Below are 24259 nucleotides of genomic sequence, written 5' to 3'. Positions count from 1 at the left end.
AATTTTACTGTATGTAAGATATGATAAAATATGATGGCCATGTTAAGAAATAATTGATGACCTTAATTTTTTTATAAATTTTAATACAATTTAGATCATAAATGCTTCATTATTTCATAAATCACGATTTCATATTTTTAATTTTATTATTCCTACATGCCATCTTACTAGATTTAGTATCCAGAAAAATCCCAAATCTGGAATCGCAGAATTCCCGATGAGTCCGGATCTGCGACTTGCAGTAATGGTGCTTGCAGTATGTATTCAGGCATATTATATTAACAAGAATTAAATTACTGAAATTCAAGCACTAAATTTACTATTGAAAAATATTAGATTTTAATGCTATGTATAAAATTCTGAATGGTTCGCAAGTTACCTCCTGTGCCTCCCATTAAAGCTTGACTTGTTTTGACATCAGAAATATTTTTTGCAGAATATTTCCAAAAATATTTGGACTATTGCATTAAGTTACAGTGCACTTTATCATTCGTGCTTTTGCTGCATTCAAACAACCCATTGGTCACAAGTGATAAATTGGATTAATTATTATTTTACTGATATATCTGAATTTAAGTTGCTGCCTGACATATTTTCAGTTGGATATTTTAATAATCTTTTAATACTGAATTGCCATGGGGGTTATTGGCAACCTACAGGTTCTGAGTGTCCACTAAACTTGACAGAAAATTTCAGTTTTATTTCACCTATGCAGAATTGCTAATATATTTAAGATTTAAGAGTGTTGTTTTTTTTTGGGGGGGTGGATATTTGCAGTATTAATTGTTGCTAATATCATGTATCACGTATCTGGCAAACTTTGTTTTCTTTGCTAATATATACATTTTAATACATCTAATTTGCATTTATGTACATCAAAACAAGAGATACTATCTACAATCTAGATATGTAGTTTACATAATAATTCATAGAGGTTAATTTCTAATTTCAAAATAATAAATGCATGTGTATATTTTATCAAAATAACCTCTTTTTATGATTATTATGTTTAGAATGAGATTGTATTCAATTACGAAGTGTATAAATTTGTAAATTGTTTTGCCATTTAAGTGAACTTGGTTTTGAGAAATTCTTAGAGAATTTTCATGCTAAGATTTGAGAATTTCAAGACAGAACTAGCATGTCTTTCATATTTAAACAAGGGAAGTGCATTTGAAAACAAAATAATTCTTTATAATAACCATATTTTTTTAACCCTTTCATTAGATAAAATTTGTTGCAAACTATGACTTTTAAATCTCCAACTTGATATAAGGAAGAAGGAATTAGGAACTGAAGTCAAAATGCTTTTGATATTGTATAAATTTTTTCTTTGCTGCTTTACTGATCAGCTTCTTATGTGCTTTTGAGTTCTTTTGAATTTATTTGCATAGATTTTTAATAAAGATTTCTTTTTTCTTTGGTTTTCAAGAGCTCTCTAAGGTATTCATATGTTGTATTATGTAAATCTTTGTGCATTTTACCCTTGTACCATTCTGAAAGTGTGATATTTCCATTAATTCTGTTATAAAATACTTTCATCTTTTATCAATGGTCAATTTAATTAAATCCCAAGAAAAGTTTAGTTTCAAAGAATGCAAGTGTATCTGTACAATAAATCTACTTTTTTGTTAATATTTAAAGTACAGTCAAAAGTCGTTAATCCGGACTCGTCGGGACTTCGGCGATTCCGGATTATAGATCATCAATTTAAATCTGGTAAGATGGCACGCAGAAATTATAAAATTAAAAATATGAAATCGTAATTTATGAAATAAAGAACAATTATGATCTAAAGGGTATCAAAATTTACAAAAAAAAAGCTTAAGATTTATTTGTTTACTTTACTTTCTTCGCTATCGGAAGCGAATTATAATGGCGAGGAATTTGATTTAAATCATATTAAAGACGGAGTACATCAAGATTAAATACTACATTTAGTAGGAATTATAAGCCAAATAAAATAAGAACATCTACCCTGAAGATAAGTAATAGTGCTGACAGATCAACTTCCAATTCATTGCGCGCCGCGGCGTTCGCCCGCCGCAGAGCAGCGTGAAATTGATAAACAGATTTCGGAATTGTTAGATAAACAAAGGATATGCCTTTATCCATTTTTTGCAGCAATTCCACTTTTTGTTTAATGGGCTTCGAAACATACTTTCGCTTTGTAGATCCTTTATATATTAGTAAATATATATCGGAAATTATATTTGACATAATCGAAAGTTCAAACTTACTTTTATAAAATTGCTCTAACAGTCTGCAAAAAATAATAAGCCGGATCCAATTCGAAGATTAAGGAACAACGCCATCTGCAACATTAACTGAATTAGATAATTTTAGCTTAGCGTATATCGTCCGTTATACATTAAACGCGCATGCTTAAACGTATTTTTAGCATGCGCACACGCATATTTGCAGCCGTAAAGGTCTTACGCGCATGCGTCAACGCGACGCATGCGCAGAAAGTTTGCAGTTTTGAGGTCCGGATTATAAATCATTCCGGATTATGGGTGTCCGAATTAACGACTTTTAACTGTATTTTTAAACTCATGGTAAAGTGGAAAACATTCTGCTTCTTGACGAGAAATGCATTTCATCATGTGGTCTAACGAAGTCTGACTTTCAGTTCCCTATCTACTTAATTCCTTGGGTCCCTTCCTGAAGGATAAATTTTTTGTTAAAATCAATATATATGCCGTACTAATTACTGAAAGAAATTATATGTGAATAATAAAATGTTCTGATGTTCCAGTTCAGTTTCATTATAAATTCATGATGGTGCAATATCAGGGGCAAATTTGAACCTTCTTGAGCCAGAAACTATCTCATATTAGTTTGCTACTAGAATCACAGTTTCTGTCCAAAATCTGAAAGTACTGAAGATAGGTTCGGTAAAATTTAAGCTATAACAAAGGGTATTAATTTATTGCATCTGATGTTTGTCCAGGAGACATAAAATGAATGTATTGTTACGTTTTATTCTTCCTTCTGACACCAGTTGTTACGTTATTTTCTTCCTTCACGTTCATACGGAGTTTGTGAGGATTTGGAGTGAATAACGACAACACTTGATGAAGTATCAAAACACACTTTATTTGCCAGTATTGTCAGGACAGCTCCAAAACACGTTTTACAGTCGTCGATAAACTACTATAAACACGCTGACATGATCAGCGACACAGCCTTCAGGTTATCAGGCTATCACGGTGGAGACAGTTTCACTGCAAAGCACCAGAGTACAGCTCCCGACTCTGCTCGGTCATATAACAAAGGGTATTAATTTATTGCATCTGATGTTTGTCCAGGAGACATAAAATGAATGTATTGTTACGTTTTATTCTTCCTTTTGACACCAGTTGTTACGTTATTTTCTTCCTTCATGTTCATACGAGGTTCGTGTGGATTTGGAGTGAATAACGACAACACTTAATGAAGTATCAAAACACACTTTGTTTGCCAGTATTGTCAGGACAGCTCCAAAACACGTTTTACAGTCGTCGATAAACTACTATAAACACACTGACACAATCAGTGACACAGCCTTCAAGTTATCAGGCTATCAAGGTGGAGACAGCTTCACTGCAAAGCACCAGAGTACAGCTCCTGACTCTGCTCGGTTGTTCTCGGAACTCCACGTACTCTCAAGACTCTCCACGCTACAACTCGCAATACACTTGACGACACACAAAGCACCGCTCCCGACTCTTCGGTTCAGCCGTTCCCGGAGCTCATCCGTGACCTTCGTGAATAGATGGCCTGGTCAGCTTCAAAGTCATGTGATTTGATATCACGAAAGGCATCTGAACTTTCACCCTTTGCGCTTCGCTGTGGACACTGTAAGCGAAGAATTCCTATGTTAGTTTGTGTGCTGTTCGTTAACGCTGTGTGTATATGAGCCGGTTTTCCTTAGAAAGTCCTCCATAAAGGCATCCTTCCCCTTAGGCAGATAGCCCTAGTGTGCTTTGCCGTAATTAAGTACACCACCATTAACGCTGCACTGTGTTTTTTCACTATTCATGCATTTTTTATTACTAAATTTGAGTTAAGTAATTTAAGTAAAGCAGTTGTGCTGTTTTGGTTTTTAAGTTCACACTGGTAGTTAAGTTTACTTATTTCTTTAGAATTTGTTAATAAATATAGCTATCGACTTCCTTGTAGAGCTAAAATGAGTTAAGTCTACTTTCGTGCCTGCATGATGTTGCATTTCAGTCTGCAAATCGAATTACGTTAAAACCAATGGATATTCAAGTTTCTAAAAGATACATTAAAACGGGATTTCTAGATTAAAAAAATTCCGAGTGAGCGTTATATGTGAGAAATATTTTTGAGAAGATGATATCATTTGGTACGATTATTTATCAAAAGATGAAGGCATTCTTAAGTTTGTAAAGGCCACCCTAAATTATAAACGATGCTTATCCATGCATTTTTTCTGATTGTCCAAAATACGTATCTGATAATCCGACATCTCCGAGGATGAGCACAGAGGAAAAAAAGAGCCAATACGGATAAACATATTTTTAATCAATTTTTGAAAAAGGACAAAATTGCATTTTTTGAGGATTTTCTTCTTCATTATGGAATAAGCTAAACATTTCAGATTTAATTTGACATAAAATCTGCTGATGGAAATTATATTTTATTGTTCAGTTTTAATCTACTGCCTAAAGTTGGGAAATGTATCTAACTGTCACTTCATATGAATACAGCAGCGTCTCTTGGACAAGAAGCCATTGAAATGGGAGTATGTAAAAATATATTAAATGGAAATACTAAACTTACTTTATGGACTGAATTTGAAAACATTTATAGCTATGTCAAAAGCATAGTAATTAAAAACATTAAAATCGAACTATGACTTTCTACTATATAACTAGGAAGCATACGTTGAATAAAAATTATATGAGAATCTTACTTGAGGAATAGAACATTTTATTTTGGAACAAATTAAGATGTGTAATAAAAGTAAAATGGCTAGATTTTTGATTATTTCTTATGCATTATCCCACCAGCCACAGAGCGGTAAAATCGCTGAACACTGGTAGTTCCGATCTGGGTTCGAATCCTGGCGAAGGGGCTGGCTGCAAGGGCATTTTCGTGATTTTCCCCATGTATAACATGTATATGAGCCATTTTGCCTTAGAAAGTCCTCCGTGAAGGCATACCTCAGGCAAATACCCTAGTGTGTTTTGCTATAATAAACTAAATCAAGTCAAATCAAATCATTATACATTAAATAAGCTGCTTGTTATAGTTGCCTTTATGACAGTCAATTAATCTGCCTTCCGTGCATTGACCATTTCTGAAAAATCCTAGGCCTGTTAAACCTTGATGTATCAACAAACGATGAAGCTAATTACAAGTATGTAAAAGGTAAAGTTAAAAATTTAATGGAGCATTAGCAATTCGTGAATTTATATATTGACGAAGTTCGAGTGAAATAAGGTGACATAGAAAGGTAAAAAAAAAAATAATAATAATTGACTTTCCTAAGAATCTTGAAAGTATTGAAGCATCATCTATTCAGTCTTTTATGATTTCTTCTTTATTATAAGATTATAAAGATATTACATTAGTAATAATTCGCTTGCTGTAATGCAGCACAAAATTACACTTTATTTAATTTATATTGGCAAATCCCAAGGGAATATAAGGAAATTTTCATTTTTCTGCAACTTTTGATCTCCATTTCTTTTTGTTAGACAGATAATTACTGAAAGGAATAAAAAATACATTTGCATACTTTTTAAAAGCTCTGAAGTATTTATAGTTTTAAACCATTGGATATATTACTGATCGTTCATTCAAGTTATTCTTAAAATTAAAAACAACAGTAATTATTAATAAATAATTATATTGTGATAAGGTAATAAAAATCGTTTTTATGTCTTTTAATTGGTTAAATAGGGTTTATATTTTATCAGTTAATTATTTATACTTTGGAATCCTTTCATTCCTTTTCTTCCATTTTCCTTCACATCTGCGAAAATAAATCTGCAAAATTTGGGATCAGTGAAATCAACAGTAAATTTTGTAAATATATTCTGTATTTATTAAAGAATTTTATTTTAGTATTTAGCAGAATTAAGAACAATCAAACTGTAAAGATTTATTTATGTTAATAAATAGCAATCTTTATTTATTTTAAAACTTTGTTTTTCAGCAAATCTTAAAATGTCATTACTATGCAATATAAAATATCGTAAAACATTGGCTAGAAAATTTCATGAATATTTCTTAAAGTAATACCTCTGAATCTATCAATCTTAACTATAAATGTATAAACGACCTTTTATATGTGTTTATCCATAAATCTCTGAAAATTTAATTACTATGCATTATTTAAAACAAAAGAATCTAAGCATTTAAAGAAACGGGCATATTCAAAGCCAAAGCAAAATCACGGAAGACTCAGATGCCTTCCGTGACGTCACTCGTAGCTAACCAGGCCATGTTATATCCAGTTGGCCATGGCTCAACACGCTCTCTCGACGATTCACTAACCACGATACACTAAGAGACTCCTTTGGTGAACTTGACGACCTACTCGGCACTCGCTGGCTGGCTTCAACTCAATCGACTCTGCAAGGATTGACTCGCTAGACGAGACACCAACTCGATACTAACTGACCATCAGCTCACGAGATGAGGCGCACACTCTGATTCACCCTCTCGATGAGGCACACACACTCTAACTGCGGACCAGCAGGGTTTATATAGCTTTCGGCTTATGTTTGAGAACATTCTGGGCTAAACCGGTAAGAATTTGTTCCAGAAGGTTCTCCATCCATCCATGGCGTATCTCCAAATGGGCAATTTCTCACCACATGTGGCAACCCTGCCTTCCCTTGCCATTTTATGGCAACTCTAATACTGCTTTGCAGGGAAAGCAATCTTACCGCGCCTGTACATTTCATAGCAGTATCTTCTGAAAACATGAGTATTTATTCCCTCAATAGAGTGCTTGGCTTTTCAATTCCCACATTCATTTTGTAATCAAACTGATAAGTTGTGTATCCCTTACATCTATTAAACATACATTGAAGTGTATCTACCTGATCCTTTTCCAAAGCAAGAGGAGTTGCCAAAATCTTAAAGAAATGCTCTAATTAATGTGCTCATTTTACCTGGAAAATTAAATTAAGTTAGCTCATATTGAAAGCAGTGTGAAAGCGGTTTAAAAATGTAGTTTGTAAGCTCGTACTTTTTATACTACATTTTTGCTGATGAATTACATTTAAATAGTATTCTTCACAAAATATTTGCTAAGTCATAGTGAGAACTTAGTCTCTTTTGTGGCTAGTGTATATCCAAGTGTGCCCAAGTGTTTCAATTCCCACATTCATTTTGTAATCAAACTGTGATAAGACTAATGCTGTGACATTTTAATAGTAGCTTAGAACTGTCAAGGTCATTATAGTAGTTAGGAATACTGGCTGTCATATCACAGGGCCTGCTTTTGCATTCTGGAGAAGGCTTAGATGTTTGTTAAGTGTGTGCATGTGTGAATGGCTGGGTGGGCATGGAGTACTTAAAATATTAAAATACATGGCAAACTAAAAGTTCTTTTGAGAGATTTGATGGTTGGAGAAGAGGGGTGGAAAACCTTTGGACCTTTTTTCCTTGGAGTTCTTCAAAATTGGAATGAAGCTATGCAGAGTCGTATGGTCACCTATAAAAATGGCTAAAACCCATGACAGTAAGTAAGACTATTGGCTTATCTTATTTTAGACAAGTGAGATAGGTCACAATAGTAGTAGCTGATCTCTCTTCTATCAACTGACTAAATATGAGCTTGATGCTTTTTCTTTTGTTAAATGTTAAATGCTAGCGAGAAGGATCGCCTTCATGAAAGCATCCCTTCATTTTGGCAAGTACATCTGACATGCTTTGCTTTAATGAATAATATACAAAATGTTAACAAATTATTGCTGTGAATTAAATATGTTTGCATCAGGAAACAAGGGGGGAAGACAATTCTTCTGTAATAAATCAGAGTTGAAAATTTATCCAAAATTTTGACAGTGGATCTGCAAAAATTAAAAGGTTTTCAGTGAATTGGATTTTCTTTAAGCTTTGTCACGAAATCTTTTCTTGTAAGATGGTAATGACATTGATTCTAATCCAGTCCTTTCTAGCATTTTTAAAATTCTGATATCTTAATTTTTCATGTTTCATTACTGTTTCCATGGACAGATAGAGCTATGTTCGTGTTCACTGTGCAGCACACTTATGTTTTAGGTCATCACTTCTTGCTTTGCAGAATATTTTTGCTTCTGAGGAAAAGGGCCCTATACCTCATCACCCTTGAAATCAATAGAGTTTTGATTAAAATAGGTTGCTGCTGTACCTAATTTTCAAGTACCATTTGCAGATTTAAATTTTACTTTTTCTTCACGCTAACTGAAATCCTTCTTCAAATGGCAAATTTTTGTGTTATAAAAATCCTAGTCGCATTAACCCTACACATCATGTTTTCAGTTGACACTTTTTACTTTTCTTTATAGTGGCTTTAATTAACGTAAAAATGCAAAAGTCCATGTCATATATTTTGTTACAATTATATTTTCTTTTATTCAACTCGTGAGCATGTGGCAATGGTTTATGCCGCCAGACTCGAAGCTTGTCAGAAGGTTCGTAGTCGACTTTGGTAGAACATAAAATTAACTTTATTTAAAATTAAAATACGAAACTAAATACATATTGATAATTAAGACAAAATAATATGCTGAACAAGTATTAATTTAGAAGGCAAACAACAAAAGTCAGCATTGTATTTGCAAGTTTTCACAGGACTAGTTTCGATGGTTTTACCAAACCATCATCATCAAAACTAGGCCTGTGAAAATTTGCAAATATAATGCTGATTTCTATTGTTTGACTTGTAAATTAATACATGGTGATAAGCCAATGCCAGATGTCGATCGCGAACAAGCAGGAACAGTAAAGTATGAATGCAAGAGACTGTCTTGGTGAAAAGCTCAAGTCTTTATACTCACACTATAGTGAGTGCACATGGGTGCAGTGCAGTGAACATAGATCCTGCATACAAATGTCAAAAATGCAGATATTCTCATCAGAATGCAAGTACTCTGCACAGTGCTCCCTACCCACACACGTGTTAAAGACTGGAGGGGTCAGAGAGACTTGACTCTTCTGCCAGTACAAGTAGCCCGCCCTGAAGGTCTAGTGCCATTCGGTTTTACTGTAGGAGTCTGCTCAAGAATAGGAACTGATGCTGCAGTATCTGAAACTAAAAAAGAAAACTGCTGGTTTCAAGCCATCAGTGCTGATCACAGATTCTTTTCCTTTAATAAGAAGGGTAAAATTTGTATTAGTTCTTTTTATTTCTTTGAATGGCAAGTTAGGGGTGATCTTATTGCATCATGTCTCACAAACACGTGAGTACACGATTCTAAAGTTGGGTGCATGAAATACTTATTGTTAGCATGGGCTGATGTAGGTACGAGTCCTGTCTCTCTCATTGCCTCACATAACTTCTGTAATAATGAAATTGGATCAGAAGAATTAGAAACTTGAGGGGATTCCAAAAATTCTGCAGTGAAATGAATAGTCATTCCATAAAGCATTTCCAAACAAGTTCCTCCCAGTTCTTGTTAGTATGCTGCTCAAAGACTGAGGAGTACAATTGGAAGGTTCATTGTGCATCGGGGGACATTATTATGGCACATATTGTTTTAGTTAATGATAGGATCTCTCAATTAATCCATCAGCTGCAGGGTGATATAGATAAATCCGAATTCAGTAAACACCAAGAATTTTACTGAGAATAGTGAACATCTGTGACCCGAATTTTTGTCCTTGATCAGTACTTATGGTAGCAGAAACTCTAAACCTTGCAGTTCAATGGATAAAAAACATTTGAGCGGCAGTTTCTGCCAAAATATCCTTCATGGGTATTGCTTCCGGCCATCAGGAAAAACAGTCAGTAAGGGGTGAAAGGTAGGAGTGCCCTTCCAAAGGTGGCAAGGACCCGACTTATCCAAATGCACATGTTCAAAATACTGACTGGGTATGGGGAAAGACTGCAATGGACTGTGAGCATGCCATACGACTTCTTACCTCTGGCAGTCGATGCAAGCACGAATCCAAACAATGCAATCCCTTGACACAGAAGGCCACACAAAATGAGAGAGAATGAGTCTTTTTGTTGATCATATGCCTGGATGAGGAAGTCCATGAAGAGAATCAAACACTGCCTTTTGCAATTGGTTAGGAATGAAAGGACAGATCTTGTCATCACACTACATGTTTAAACCATGGGAAAGCTGTATTTTTGTAGTTTTAATGAGCTACTACTTTTTGAGGACAGTAATTTACTCAGTTCAGAATCATTCTGTTGAGACTCAGCAATCTTTGCAAAACTTGTTATATCCAGCGTACTGATAGCAGTAATTCATCACAATGCATCTGCCAGGATATTTCCTTATTCAAGAATGTGTTGTATATTAGTACTGAATTGGGCAATATAATTTATATGTTTTATCTGCCTGGAGGATGCAGAATCTGAATTTTTTTTAAATAAAAATATTAGAGGGTAATGATCTGTGTATGTTGTAAAATGTTGTCACTCAAGATGATGTTGAAAATGCTTTACAGTGCAATAGATAGCGTGTAATTCTCTATCATATGTGCTATATTTAGTTTCAGCTGGAGTTAGTTTTCAGGGAAGAAACGTTAGTAGCTGAAGATGTTTATCATGTGGCAAATGCAAAACAGCTCCAATAGTCACATTTGAGTTGTCAACTGTTAATGACAACTGCTAACTAAGGGCATGGTAACTGTCACTACATTTGCTGGATCAGTTATACATTTTTCAAAGGCCATCGTTGTTTGCAGTGTCCAGAGAATAGGACAATTACCATTTTTCTTAGAAACTTTCAAGAGAATGAAGCAATGCATGGTTAGTTATGGCAAAAATCAGCATTAAAAGTTCAACATTGAGAAAAATATCTTTAGTTCAAATATTTTTACTGGTTTAGAGAAGTTAGAAATTGTTGCAGTTCCCCCCCCCCCACACAGGATGAGGCCGAATACAAGAAGGGGTAATTAAACAACCAAGAAATTATACCAATGACTTTCCAAGAACTTATATAGCAGGATTTAGTTTTAAACCATATTTTTTCAGTCCATCAGAAATTAAACAAATTTGGTTTTCTTGCTCTTTTTCATCCACTGAAGCCAAACGTAGGTCATCAAAGTAGGGAATACAAAAATCTAAACTAGAAAGTACTTGATGAATAAATCTTTGGAATCTGACTTGCATTTTTAAGCCAAATGACATTTTAAAAACATTTTAAACTCTAATAAAAATGGGATGGTCGCTGCTGTTTTAGGCACATCGTCTGGATTAACAGGAATTTGATGGTGCATCCTAGCCAAATCGAGTGTTGAGAAAATGATATTTTCAAAAATATCTGTGTACAATCTTGAATATGTGGTACAGGATACCGATCAGGAATAGTCACAGCTTTACAGCACAATAGATAGCAAGTAATTCACTATTATATTTGCTGTACTTAGTGTCAGCTGGAGCTAGTTTTTTGGAGGGGGGGAAGTTAGTGGCTGAAGATCGTTAGTGGATAGTGGATCATGTAGAGTTTTCAGGGGAAAAAGGTTAGTGGCTAAAGATGTTTATCATGTAGCAAATGCAAAACAGCTCCAATAGCCACATTTGATGCATCAACTATTAATGACAACCGCTGACCGGGGGCATGGTAACCAAGTATTACTACATCTTCCAGATCAATTTTACATTTTTCAAAGGCCATAATTGTTTCCACTGTCCAGAGAATGGGACAATTATCATTTTCCTTAGAATTTTTCAAAGGAGAATGAAGCAGTGCCTGGGTGGTTGTGGCCTTAGGAAAAAATCGGCATTAAAAATTCAATATTGCCAAAAATGTTATTAGTTTGGCATTGTTACAGCTTTAGAGAAATTAGAAATTATTGCAGTTTTTTTCTCAGAGAATACTGCAAGGGCAGAAGAGGCAGAATACTGCAAGGGGTAATTAAACAACCAAGAAATGATACCAATGACTTTCCAAGAACACATTTATCAGGACTTAGTTTAAACCCATATTTCTTCAGTCTATCAAAATTAAACAAAGATAGTTTTCAGGCTCTTTTTCATCCACTGAAACCATATGTAGGTACCGGAAAGTACTTGATGAAAAAATCTTTGGAATGTTTGACCTGCATTTTGTAAACCCAATGGCATTTTAAGAAACTCAGCTAATCAAAATGGGGTGATCACAACTGTTTTAGGCATGTCCTCTGGATTAACAGGAATCTGATGGTTCACCGTAGCCAAATTGAGTGTGGAGAAAATATTTTTAAAAAAAAAATATCTGTCTATAATTTTGAATATGTGGTATAGGATACCAGTTAGGAATAGGCACAGTATTTATTTGGCGATAGTAACAACAAGGGTGCCAATCACCAGTAGCTTTATGGACCATTTGAAGAGGGCTGGCCCTAAGGCTTTTGGACGACCGAATGATTCCTTCTGACATAAGAAAATCAAACTCTTGTCTTGCCATTCGGAATAAATCTGATGACAAACAATGAGGTTTAGAGAAACGGGAGTAATGTTATTCTCAATACAATGGAAAGTTGTTGAACTCTGATTATTTTTGGTTAAATAAGAAGGATGAGTGAGTTCAGGATACTCAGCTAGTAATCTGTGAAATTTAGAATTGCCAAATACAGATATGCCTGAATGAAAAGAATTTTTAAACAATTTACCACACGATGACAGATTAGTTGTAGAATCGATAAGACAGTTATTATTAGCAACATCAACAAGTGATCCATATTTCTTAAGGAAATCTACTCTTATAATTTGCTGATTTACATCTGCAACATCCAATAACCAAGTAAAGTTACGATATAGGTTTAAACTCAAAGTAAGTCCATTGCCAAATGTGGGAATTTTAGTTCCATTGGTGGCAAATAAAACCAAATTCTGTGAAGGCTTAGAGCATTGAGCATACTTTTTTGGTAAAACTGATGCATCCGCACCAGTATCAATTAAATATTTTATTTCTGAAGAGGGGTTGGCCAAGAGTATACGATTCACCTGGTTGTTTATTTTGGTGAAAAAAACATGGTGACTGACATTTCCTTGCCTATTCCCCAAAATTTACATGATAAAAGCAAAGCTTGTTTTTTCACTCTTTATAATGGTTAGTATGTTCGTATGACCTACTGTGCCGGTGTGAATGCTGAAAGCGTAGTCAGCTCAGCTACCTGGAGTTCCAAATGAGCAGTAGCAGATTTACTTGTCTCAGGGGTCACAACAGCCATATTCACATGAGAATGAGATACAAGCTCCATAGGATGTACCAATTATGCAACAGTATGTTGTTTGTAGAAATATTAGATAAACTCTCAGAAGGTTAATATTAGTTTCTGTTCTTTAACAAATATTTCGATGATCAAAATAATTAACTAATGCTTTTAAATAAAATAGCTGTATATGTGAAAATCATTAAAAATTGGTTTCTGATTATTTCAGATGCTTGTTGTTTTTAAATCAGCCCCTATTTTAAAGCGAGCATTAAAGGTCAAACATGCTATGATGCAGCTCTATGTTCTGAAGTTATTGAAAATGCAAACTAAGTACCTTGGAAGACAGTGGCGCAAAAGTAACATGAAGACTATGTCAGCTATATATCAGAAAGTTCGACATAGGCTCAATGATGATTGGGCATATGGAAATGGTAAGTGTGTGTTAATTACTTTTTCAGTGTTATTCCATAATTCATTCGATTAGTTACCTAATCTCTTGCTTCAAATTTATACAGTCCTGATTTTTATTTTTTAGAGCAAGTTAAAGAGTAAAAACTCTTGATTGTATTTATGATGTTTATTAAAATGGATATTCATGTAACTTTTTAAATAATTTTGAAGATTTGGATGCAAGACCATGGGACTTTCAAGCAGAGGAATTTGCTTTGCAAGCTAGCATAAATCGCTTCCACAACAGAAGGTATGATCGAACGGGATCACTATGTAATGACCCAGACTTTCAGTCTGTTGACAACAATGTCTTAAGTGTCTTAGGGCGGGAAGTTGAGTTGACTGATGACTTCAAATATCATTATGAAACGTGGCTGAAACGGGAAGTATTTCAACTTTCAACAGATTGGGATCAACTTCTCAACTATCAATACGTCTAATTTATGCATTTTTTTCGTGAACTTGCAGTATTTTTATCTGATTGAAGAAATTATTGTATAAAAATATTTATGAGGTTTGAACCTACAATGATATTTGTATAAAAATAGTTTAGATAGGAAAAAGCAAATAAATCTGATCTGTAGTGAGGCACACTGTTTTAAACTGAGAAAGAGTATTATGAATTATTATAGGAGGAAGTTTATTTTGGCATCTTGTGTAGGAAAGCTTTTTATATCAATGTATGTAAAGAATATTACAAGTTTTGTCATAGTATACAGATATTTTTAATATTTTATGTAATATGTAAGAAATGTGGTTGCACTTTGTTATAGACACAAAATTCACTATTAATATTTAAATTATTTTACTGCAGTGTGTTATAATGTTATTAGAGATTTAGTTTGCATCCATCATGAAATTATTTTAATTACAATAATTTTTTGCTGAAAAATATTTCTTCTTGTGTGTTATACAAGTTCATGTCTTTACTCCCCCCCCTTTTCTTTTAAATTCCTTGAAATGGTCTGGAGTTGCCTAATGCATGTGCCTATGAATGTATATTTGTGAGTATATCATTTATTATGTGAGCAGCATAGTTATTTCAGGGTGTGCAGTAATCATGAAATTGTCCGAGCATTTATTTTTAGGATACTTATGTATCTTCAGCCATGAAAGTTAGCTACCATTGAACCGTGTAAGCTGGCAAAAATTCTGCCAGAGTTGCACCAATCGTTCCTATGCATTTCTGAACAGCACTTTTGTCTGCAACTCTGGGAATAAAACATATGCCAGTATCTTCACAAACCACAAAATAGCCACTGCTGCAAAAGAATTTGATCGATTTGTTTTTGCGCTTCATAAAAAAGTTTCATCGATTTCTACTATTGTATCAGGCCCTCTGATTTTACTGAAGGCTCTGTTGAGAACATTATGAATGTAAACTTCCTGCAGGTGGTTTTTCCTATTTATTTCTGTTTCTTCAGCCATATCAAGCTGTTCTTATACCAATTCATTCTGTGTTAATTCTTTCAGAACTGGAATGCATGGTATTCTGCAGCTGTCTAACTCATTTTGTTTTAACGATAAGAAAAAATGAAGCAATAGCAGTTAATTTATATCCTGGTTCATTAAAATTAAAGGTGGCTTATCAAGAGTCAGTTGGTTATCACATCAAGCGAAAGTGCAGGTGTGCACATTTATCCACAGTTGGCAGTAAATCTGTGTGCTTGGATACAGTTTCCCGCTTGATAGGATAATACTTAGTGCCATTTTCAAATATGCAAAATTTCACATTGTAAAAAGTATAATTTTGGCTGTTAGGATGAAAGTAAAATAAACACTTTAAATTTTGTGATATATGATCATATCTGAAATGGCTGTAAAAACACAATATTTTAATGTAGGTTATATATGTTGCAAGAAGCATGTGGCTAGTTTTATATATATATTTAAGTATTCCTTCAAAGTCCTGTTATAATGAGGGGATTCTAGTCTTGAGGGGGTATTTTTATAAAAGTATTCCCTCACTGAGGTGACAAAACTCAATAAAAATCAGAACGCAGAGAATGCAGCTAATCCTGAACACTAGCCTTCCTGCATAATTTACAGAATTTCATTCATGGCTGTCAAGTGATATCTGGATAGCTGTTTTAGTGTATTCTTTAATATCATTAGTAAGAATTTTTTATTGGTGTGTTTCTGTAGGGCTTGGTGCAGTAGCTCTTTTAACATATTCTTTATTTATTAATTTTATGCTTCAGATTTTCTGTCATGTCGTCAAGGTTTTTAAAATTTCTAGTAATTCCATTATATTTCCAGAAATTGTTGTACTAGATTTGAAAAAGTTAAATATGTTTCCATTATGTTTTTCTCTCCCTCTCAAAAGTGTTATTCTCAGTAAGGCCAATTAATTTTTTAAATCACCTATTTTAATTCAAATTTACTAGCAGAAGTTAATTAGCTTACTTAGATGATAATGGAAGTGATTCTAAAATCCATAGAACAGAGAAAATGTTTCTCAGTGAATCAGTGACTTCACTGTTATTAAACTTCAACACTTGGAATGTAAATTTTTGCTAATGATTTTTAAATAAATTCTTCAGAGTTGTGTTATTGAAATGGTGTTTCTAAACGTCCCAGATATTAACATTGTGAAGTGATTAAAATATCCTAAACCAATTTTACAATCTACTGCTAGTCATGATTTTTTTTTTTTTTTTTTTTTTTTTTTTTTTTTTTGTAAATGTCACATAAATTTATCAGTTGTTAAATCTTACTAAATCTTGTTTGTTTTTTGAGGCAAGGAATTCAAATTGCATAACAAATGCCCTGTGTACTTAATTCTTGTAGTAGGCCACTTAAAAAATTTTTCTTGTTCTTTGGGGTAGGAAAATTAAAAATACACAACAAATGACACATTAAATTCTGAAAATAGGAATCATTTGCATTATTTCCATTTTAACAATGAAAATCTAATTTGGGGTGTTTCCAGTGTGATTTATTCTTACTAGATCTTCAACTAGGCAAATGCAGACAGCTTCATTATACAATTTATTAACAACGTGTATCTGGGGGGTCAAACTGTATTGTGAATGCATGCCATCTTTCCTTAGAAAGTCCTCCATGAAGGCATCCCTCCTCCATGGTAGATAGCTTTGCAATATTAAAAAATAATGAATTACGTAAATGATAAAAGGATTTCGAAGTTATTTAAATTTGTCCTTGGTTTTTACCTCAATTTGCCCATGTTTTTCATTCTCCATTTTGTTTTTTAACAGTTTTATATATTTTGGCTACGCCTCTTCTTATATAGTCATAAACCTGCTTCAGCATTTTTTTTTTAATGGCTACAGATTGTCCCTTTTTATCAAAAAAAAATTCTCATGTTTTGCCCTACTTTTTACTTGCAGTTCTCTCAAATTCAAAGAAAATTTTACTGAATTCAGAAGTATACAAATTTTAAACATGGAAGTTTGTTACTAATTTGAGTTTTCTTTCCCTTGGCTGTTTTAATTTTTTAGTACATAACTGAAAATTCCTGTACATATTTATGGACATGATTATAAATTGGAAGAATTATTTATTGATTTATGACTAGTCACTGTTTGAAAGTATTATTTCTAAAATTTAAAGAATAAAATTTAAGCAAGAAATTAAAAATAATGCTGAGTAAAGCTGATGTAAATATTTATAACAAATTTATACATTTGTTCTTTGGTATTTTCATAGTAAATATTTTTAAATATTATATAAAGCCAAGATTTCAGAATTTAAGCAATATTTACCCAGATAAAATTATTATGATTTAATTTTAGAATTTGCCCTTTATTTTATTCAAAGCATATGTAGAACATGGTGTTGTCAGTGCTTTGTGCTCCAGAACTAGGCAAAATTTTATTGGTTTAAGCATCTTTTGTTGTGTGTCTGTTTTAAATGCATCATGAGTGAATTAATTTTAACTATGTGTGCTGTTTTTACAAACCACGTGAAACTTAACTGCCTTAATAATATATTTGTTTAGTGACCAAAGAAAAATAAAACTAACCCATGCTGGTATAAAGTAGTATTTGTTCTTAATATGCTTTAAACTAAGTAAAATAATAACGTCTCTTATTTTTCAGTTCTGAAATGGCTAAATGAATTTAAATGTTATAATATTTCATGCCTTAGGTAACAGTTTTTGTGTTTGCTTATAAAATGCTGTCAGGGTATTTACTTGTTTATTACTTGTCAGGGTGTTTACTTAAGTTTAAGTGTTATATATTTATTAATTTATAAGACATAAAATAGTAAACATTTACATATTTTTTATGTTTATCTGCTTGCTATTCTATCCCTAGTAGAAAATGCCTAAATTTCTTTTTCATCTGCTAAGTATTTATTATTGAATAGTTTTTGATGTTGTTAGATATTAATATATTTAAACAATTAATTACTTTTTAATGATAGTGCAGTGGAAATATGCTGTTAAGAGAATTGGCAAGATTTTGCTTACTTCTAATCTTACATAACATTAAGTTTCTTAATATGAATGAAAACCCAAATAAACAAAGAATTTTTCCAAGTTTTTATGTTCATGGTGCCATGCAAGTCTTACGTCCGTTATATTTTAATACTGTGGATTTTTATAATAGTATCAGAGAAATAGTCTATTTTAGAGCTGTTATATATATTTTTTTTCCAAATGACTATCAAAATCATATTTTGATTTCTGAATGAGGAATTTTTGCATGTAGAGTATGAGTATACCCCAGAAGAAGAAGGTGAAATGTGTTTCAGTGATTATTTTCATTTATGGTGTAGTGCTATTAGTAAAATTCTAGGGGGGACTTGATTTTTAGGACATTCAGTTCTCATCTGTGTTTATTCATAGAGGGTTTTGCCTGTAAAGTACATAAATTTGAAAATGGTATTATTTATTGTAAAATTTTGTAATGATAGATGTGATAATGGTTGTAAATGAAACCTAGCTGGCATTTCAAGATGGTTTTCAGAATAATGTAATATTTTTTAATAATAACTTTTTTACAGTATTACAGAGTTCAGATATTTCTTAACATGGGATGGAGCTCATACGATTCTATGTAATTGACCATGCAATTTAAGAAATAAGTAAATTTAATGTGGGTAAAATAGGGACTGACTTACAAAGCAGTTGACAAACTGTGGATATCAAATTGTTAGATCAAATCTATGCATGTTTTAATGCCTTTGAATCATAGTTTAGTAAGGCTTCACTGAGCCTGTGTCTTTTAAATTTTGTATGTTTAAAAAATGCATACATTGTTTAATGTTGTTGTTGTGACTAATCTCACTTGTCTGACTTAATCATCACAAGGCCACAAACTTTACTATGGCAAGAAGACACTTGAGCACCCCAGGGGGGATCATTCTGAGGGTCTCTCATCCCTCTTCTCGCACTATCAAACCACACGAGAGGCCTTTCAGCTCACCATATATTTAGAGGCTGTACATTTACAAGATCCATACCTTCTCTGGAATTCGAACATGGTCCTTACGGTATGGCAGCCAGAGTACTAACCACTATTCTGTTGGCTGGCTGCACTTTATTTAGTGCTAGAAGTAGAGATAAAAGGCATGTTTTAATGTCAAACATTTACTTGTGATTTCAGTCATTCATCTAGGGAATTGGTTCTATTTTGTAGTGCAAAAGCTGGTAGGGTGGATACATCAAGTGTAAGTTGGCTGTTTAATGGTGAGCATGTTACCATTAAAGAAAATTGTATTATTTATTGTAAATTATTATTGTAATTTATTAAAGTGGATTATTTTTAAAAGCAAAAGTTTGTTTCCATGATAATAATAAATTTTATCTTGATTTAAATATTTAAGCATTTGGTGTGATCTGCACTGGCTGCTAGAGTCAAATGTTATGGGAAATTGTCAAGTTACTTTTAGAGTGTACTCATCATTTGTAGAGATGGGACATTTGAGTCTTCAAATCCCATGAATTTTATGAGAAATTTGACATGAAAACTTTAATCTTTGTGCTTTCACAATTCAAATCCCAGCTTAAAAAAAACATTAAATATTTTAACTTGAACCTTTTGAAAAATAAATTTTAATTATCTCTTATGCACTAGTGAAAAAGATGGTGATTGTTGCAATTTCAATTTACATTGATCGCTCACATCATAGTAGCATTGAGTTGCGCCCAGCCTTGTGGGAGAGAATGTAGCATTTCATGTATAATGTGTACATATATTAATTCTAGAAATAATTCTGCCTTCCCTACATTTGCTTTAAATTTTTAAATTTAGCTGTTGCTCAAATATTTTTTGTCAAATTATATTGAGTAAATGAATCTAAAGATTCAAGAGTTTTAATTTTGTATTTATTTACCAAATGTCATTTGAATCTTTTCAATAAATATAAACATGCTATTAAAAATTGTAATTTCGAACTTGTTTTTCATTAAACACAGAATTGAAATTTCGCTTTGATAAGAAAAATTTTTATATTCAATAAAACATTTTCCCTTTTTACTATTCTTAAATGAAAGGTATAAAAAATTTCAGAGCATTTTGAGATTTAGGTTTGAGAAAGATTAGGATCTGCCCCATCTTGAATCACCTGCATATTATCTACCAGTGAGTGTACTAGCATTTGCCACTAACATCACATTTCTTCAAAATTTTTTCAAAGGTAATGAAAATAAATATAATATATTTTGATTTTTATTTCAAGAATTGATGAAATTAAAATTTTATTTGTAAAAGACAACTTCGGTTATTTTTAAACTTGATATGTTATTTGTAATGCTTATACTTTGTTTGTTTTATTGTTTTAATCCTGGTATACGCTTTACTAGTTAATGCTTTCATAGGTTCAATGTAATTTATGTCATATAAGTTAATTCAATAATTTTTTTTGTGTGTATGGGAATTCAATATAATTTTAACTTTTTAATATCTGAGGAGGATATTGTCATTGTTAGAATTGTGTAAAATAGCATTTATCACCGGTTCTGCTTTAGGCATCTAAACAAACATTGTGTTACTTTCAATAATTTTAAGGAAAAAACCTTAAAAATTTTTATATGTTTGAAACTACTTAAATTTATATGTAAATGCATTTAAATATGTTGTTGGCATTTTGTTATTTCAAGCTCTTATATTTTAAAATGTGTTTTTTGTTATTTTCATACATGATGAGAAAATGAAAATACTGAATTTATGTCAATTCTCTTTTTATATATGCAAAATGTGTGTTAATATGTATGCAGTGAGCAATACACAACAGTTTTCTCAAGCTTTTGTCTACAAACTGGTGATTAATCTTTTTTTTGTCAGCTTTTGTCAAGAAAAACAACCTAAAATACTTTTTTTTTTTTTTTTTTTTTTGGTATGTGTGTGTGTGTGGTTATCAGTAGAAATTGTTACATTCAAAAGGTTTCATTACTCTGCATACCTATGCAATGCAACATTTCTTTAAATTTTTGGTACAAGCAACAAATGCATTGTTATATTGGATGCCTTTACCACAGTATTTCTTATAATAATAATTATTTCATAAACTTCTGATAATAAGCTAGAGGTGACACATTTTATCTTGAAAATTGTAATCTGCTGTATGTTTTTGAACGTGCATATAAAGATACTTCCGAAAATCTTTTTACAGTTTTATAGTCATGAAATGAACATTTTTCCATTATCTCCCATATGTAACAATTTTTTTTCTGTGCATAAATAAGTAACAGTTACATGTGGCATTCTTCATAAAGTTTTCTGTACAGCAAAAAATTTAGATCATTTATCATAGCATATTTTAAAATTTCTTTGAAAGAAAATTTGTTTTTTTGATGTTAAATGTTACCACTAAATATTGCTGTACAAATTTTAAACACACTGTCTACACTTCCTTGCTTTTCTGTACTGTATAATATTATCCTTCTATTCAAATTTATATACTTAAGAGAAGATATCTCTTTATAGTTATGCTGTCTACAAACCATACTTATTTCTGCTGATATTCCCATTTTAAGTAGAAAAGACTGCTTGATGAAGGCAGTTTGAAGACCTCTAACACAAATGAAAACAGTGGCTATATGTAGAATCCTAATGTTAAACACAGATTCAAATTTTAAAATGCTTGAAAGTGCACAGATGAAACAATACGTTTCTGAATATCAGTATCTATTGCAGTAGGAGAAATTTAATAGATTTATTTTTGCATATTAATTCTTTAGTAGATGCATTTTCATCATAAGCATGCTTCTTACAAACATTTGCCTAAAAATATCCATTGTCATTTTCTGAAACATAAATTTCCTTTATTATCAATCAAAAATTATGCATATAGCATTATGAAGCAAATCAAATATAAACAGAAAAAAATCATTTCCAATAAATATGATAATTATCAATTAAAATTATGCATATAGCGTTAAAGTTTATTTTGAAAGTTTCGAATTGAAAATCCCAAACTCACTTTTTATCTTTGATGCAATTGTTTGCTTAAATTAAGCCCCCACCTCACCAAAAAATAAATTAAATCATTATTTTAGGCTGTGTTTTATCCACTGACATTTAGTCAAGCATCTTAAAACTATACTATATACTTAAAACCAAATCTTAAATAAAGTTAAAACATCCAAATATGATGGCAGCATTGCAAATTTAATAGCCACCTCTTTAACTGTTTCCCTGTAATGGCATTGCATTTTCTATTAAATGTGTATAATACCTCTGTAACTGTGAACATAAATAGAATCTGGTAATTTTTTATTACAAATTAAATATTATTTGGAATTAAAAAATTCACGCATTGTTGCTGTTTGTTTTTATTTTTATGAAGCATTATGGAAAACAAAATTCGTATGTCATCCTTTTGACTGCTTTAGTATTTCTGTATTAACATTAGAATTTAATAAGCAGATTAAAATTTTAAATTTTTTTGATTAGCTATGTTAGATGCTGAAATTCGTAAATTGTTAAACTCAAGTATAAATTGATAATATATTCAACATAAAGCAACTGTGCAGCAAAGCATGAACAGTACCACAGGCGACTCAGAATATTATGAGCTATTTCTGTTTTTATTTTCGCTGTAGGATTATGATTTTAAACTGAGTGAATGTATTGTCTGTTTTGGAATTAAACGGAATTTTGAATAGCGAAAGACCAAAGTAATTGAGTTAAAAAAAAACTTTTTTTTTTTCATGGAAAGGTTTAAAAAAGGCTTTCATTAGTTGGTTCAAGTTTTAAAATGAGGGAAAAAACTATTAAAACTAAATATTTTTTATGTCTGAGCATCTATGAGTACATAATTTATGAAAAGTTAAAGTGGAAGCTCTTCTAAATGGAAAGGGAGTCAGATATTTGAAAATTAGCTGCTTGATGATAAACAGCATTCTCAAATTGTTCGGGGTGGGAGTTAAAATACTACATTGTAAGTTTTTCAACGTTTAAATAGAACCCAAAGTGACAGTAGTGAGAATCTTTGTCTTAAAGGTAAAATGACACTGATAGGCATTGCAGTTACTTTTCTTAAGATCATATTTTCACTACCAGATACAGCACTGCATGTCTTAGGTGATATATGGATCAATGTCTGTGTTAATTATTACTAAAATGGTTTATTTAAAATATACCCCTGAATGCTTTTTGTGTGTCCCCAAAGCTTCATAAAAGCAAAACCTGTGCATTTAGATTCATCCAAATAGAGTGCTGAATTTGTTGAAATTATGTGTATGTGAACAGTATTTAACTTTTTTCCATAGTTCGTTTGTCACTATATGTAATGTAAAAGAAGCTGAGAGAAAAATAATTGGAATCACCTGCATTGAAGTGACTATAATTATTTTAACTCTTCTTATTTTGAGTACTGCAGTTCCTGAAATTTACAGAAGTATATAGATCAGCAGTGTTCCTTCATCTGAAAAAGTCTGTATTTAGCAAATATAAAAATGATCTTTATTTTGTACATATTGTGAAATATTGGTATTTGCGACTTTGTGTACATGATTTTATGTATTTATTTTTTATATAATTTTTTATTAAAGATTTTAACATTTATCACCTTTTTTTCCTTTTCAGTAAAAACATATTACTTAATGCATTAAAAGAATGACCCGCATTAATTCTTCCTGATCTGAATTCACACGTTTAAGTGATTTAATGTGTACAGACATTTTATTTTGACTAACAGATTACATGTAATATCACTTATGATATTCAGTAACCTGTTTAAACTTTTGAAACCGTAAATAAAGCATTTTATAATATCTCTGTGTATATGAAGGCATTAAGCAATGTTTCATACTTGAGTGATATTTCTAACTGTTATACTAAAACATATAAAATTTTGTTTCAATATCATGAAGTGCAATTGTTTTAGTGTTTTCATATTAAAAAGTACAGTATACTTCAGTTGTACTTTATCGAAAGTTAACAGAACACTAATATCCTGAGCATTCACCATTCTCATTCTCTTCATGTCATAGAATACTTTTATTTTCAAATTTTTCCAAATTAATCCGTGTAGAATGTGTGTAATTATGGAATTGTATGCATGAATAGATATTTGA

General features: G+C 31.9%; 1 protein-coding gene across 2 annotated transcripts in view; it reads left to right on the top strand.

Annotated features, from left to right (window-relative positions):
* Strip (striatin interacting protein) overlaps positions 1–23747 on the top strand; it is a 154802-nt gene extending 131055 nt beyond the window's left edge. For both annotated transcript variants that reach the window (XM_085809746.1, XM_085809745.1), the window contains exons 15-16: positions 13547–13751; positions 13942–23747. In XM_085809746.1, the coding sequence (XP_085665872.1) occupies positions 13547–13751; positions 13942–14210 (474 nt within the window). In that variant the 3' untranslated portion in view covers positions 14211–23747. The remainder of the gene's footprint in view (positions 1–13546; positions 13752–13941) is intronic.
* Positions 23748–24259: the final 512 nt, after the last annotated feature.

The sequence above is a fragment of the Stegodyphus dumicola genome, chromosome X2, assembly GCF_044657685.1.
Source record: "Stegodyphus dumicola isolate Sdum_Otavi_A_Nest chromosome X2, ASM4465768v1".
Classification (NCBI taxonomy): Eukaryota; Metazoa; Arthropoda; class Arachnida; order Araneae; family Eresidae; genus Stegodyphus; species Stegodyphus dumicola.
Note: the sequence above shows the minus strand (reverse complement) of the source record. Positions and strands in the feature narration are given on the sequence as shown.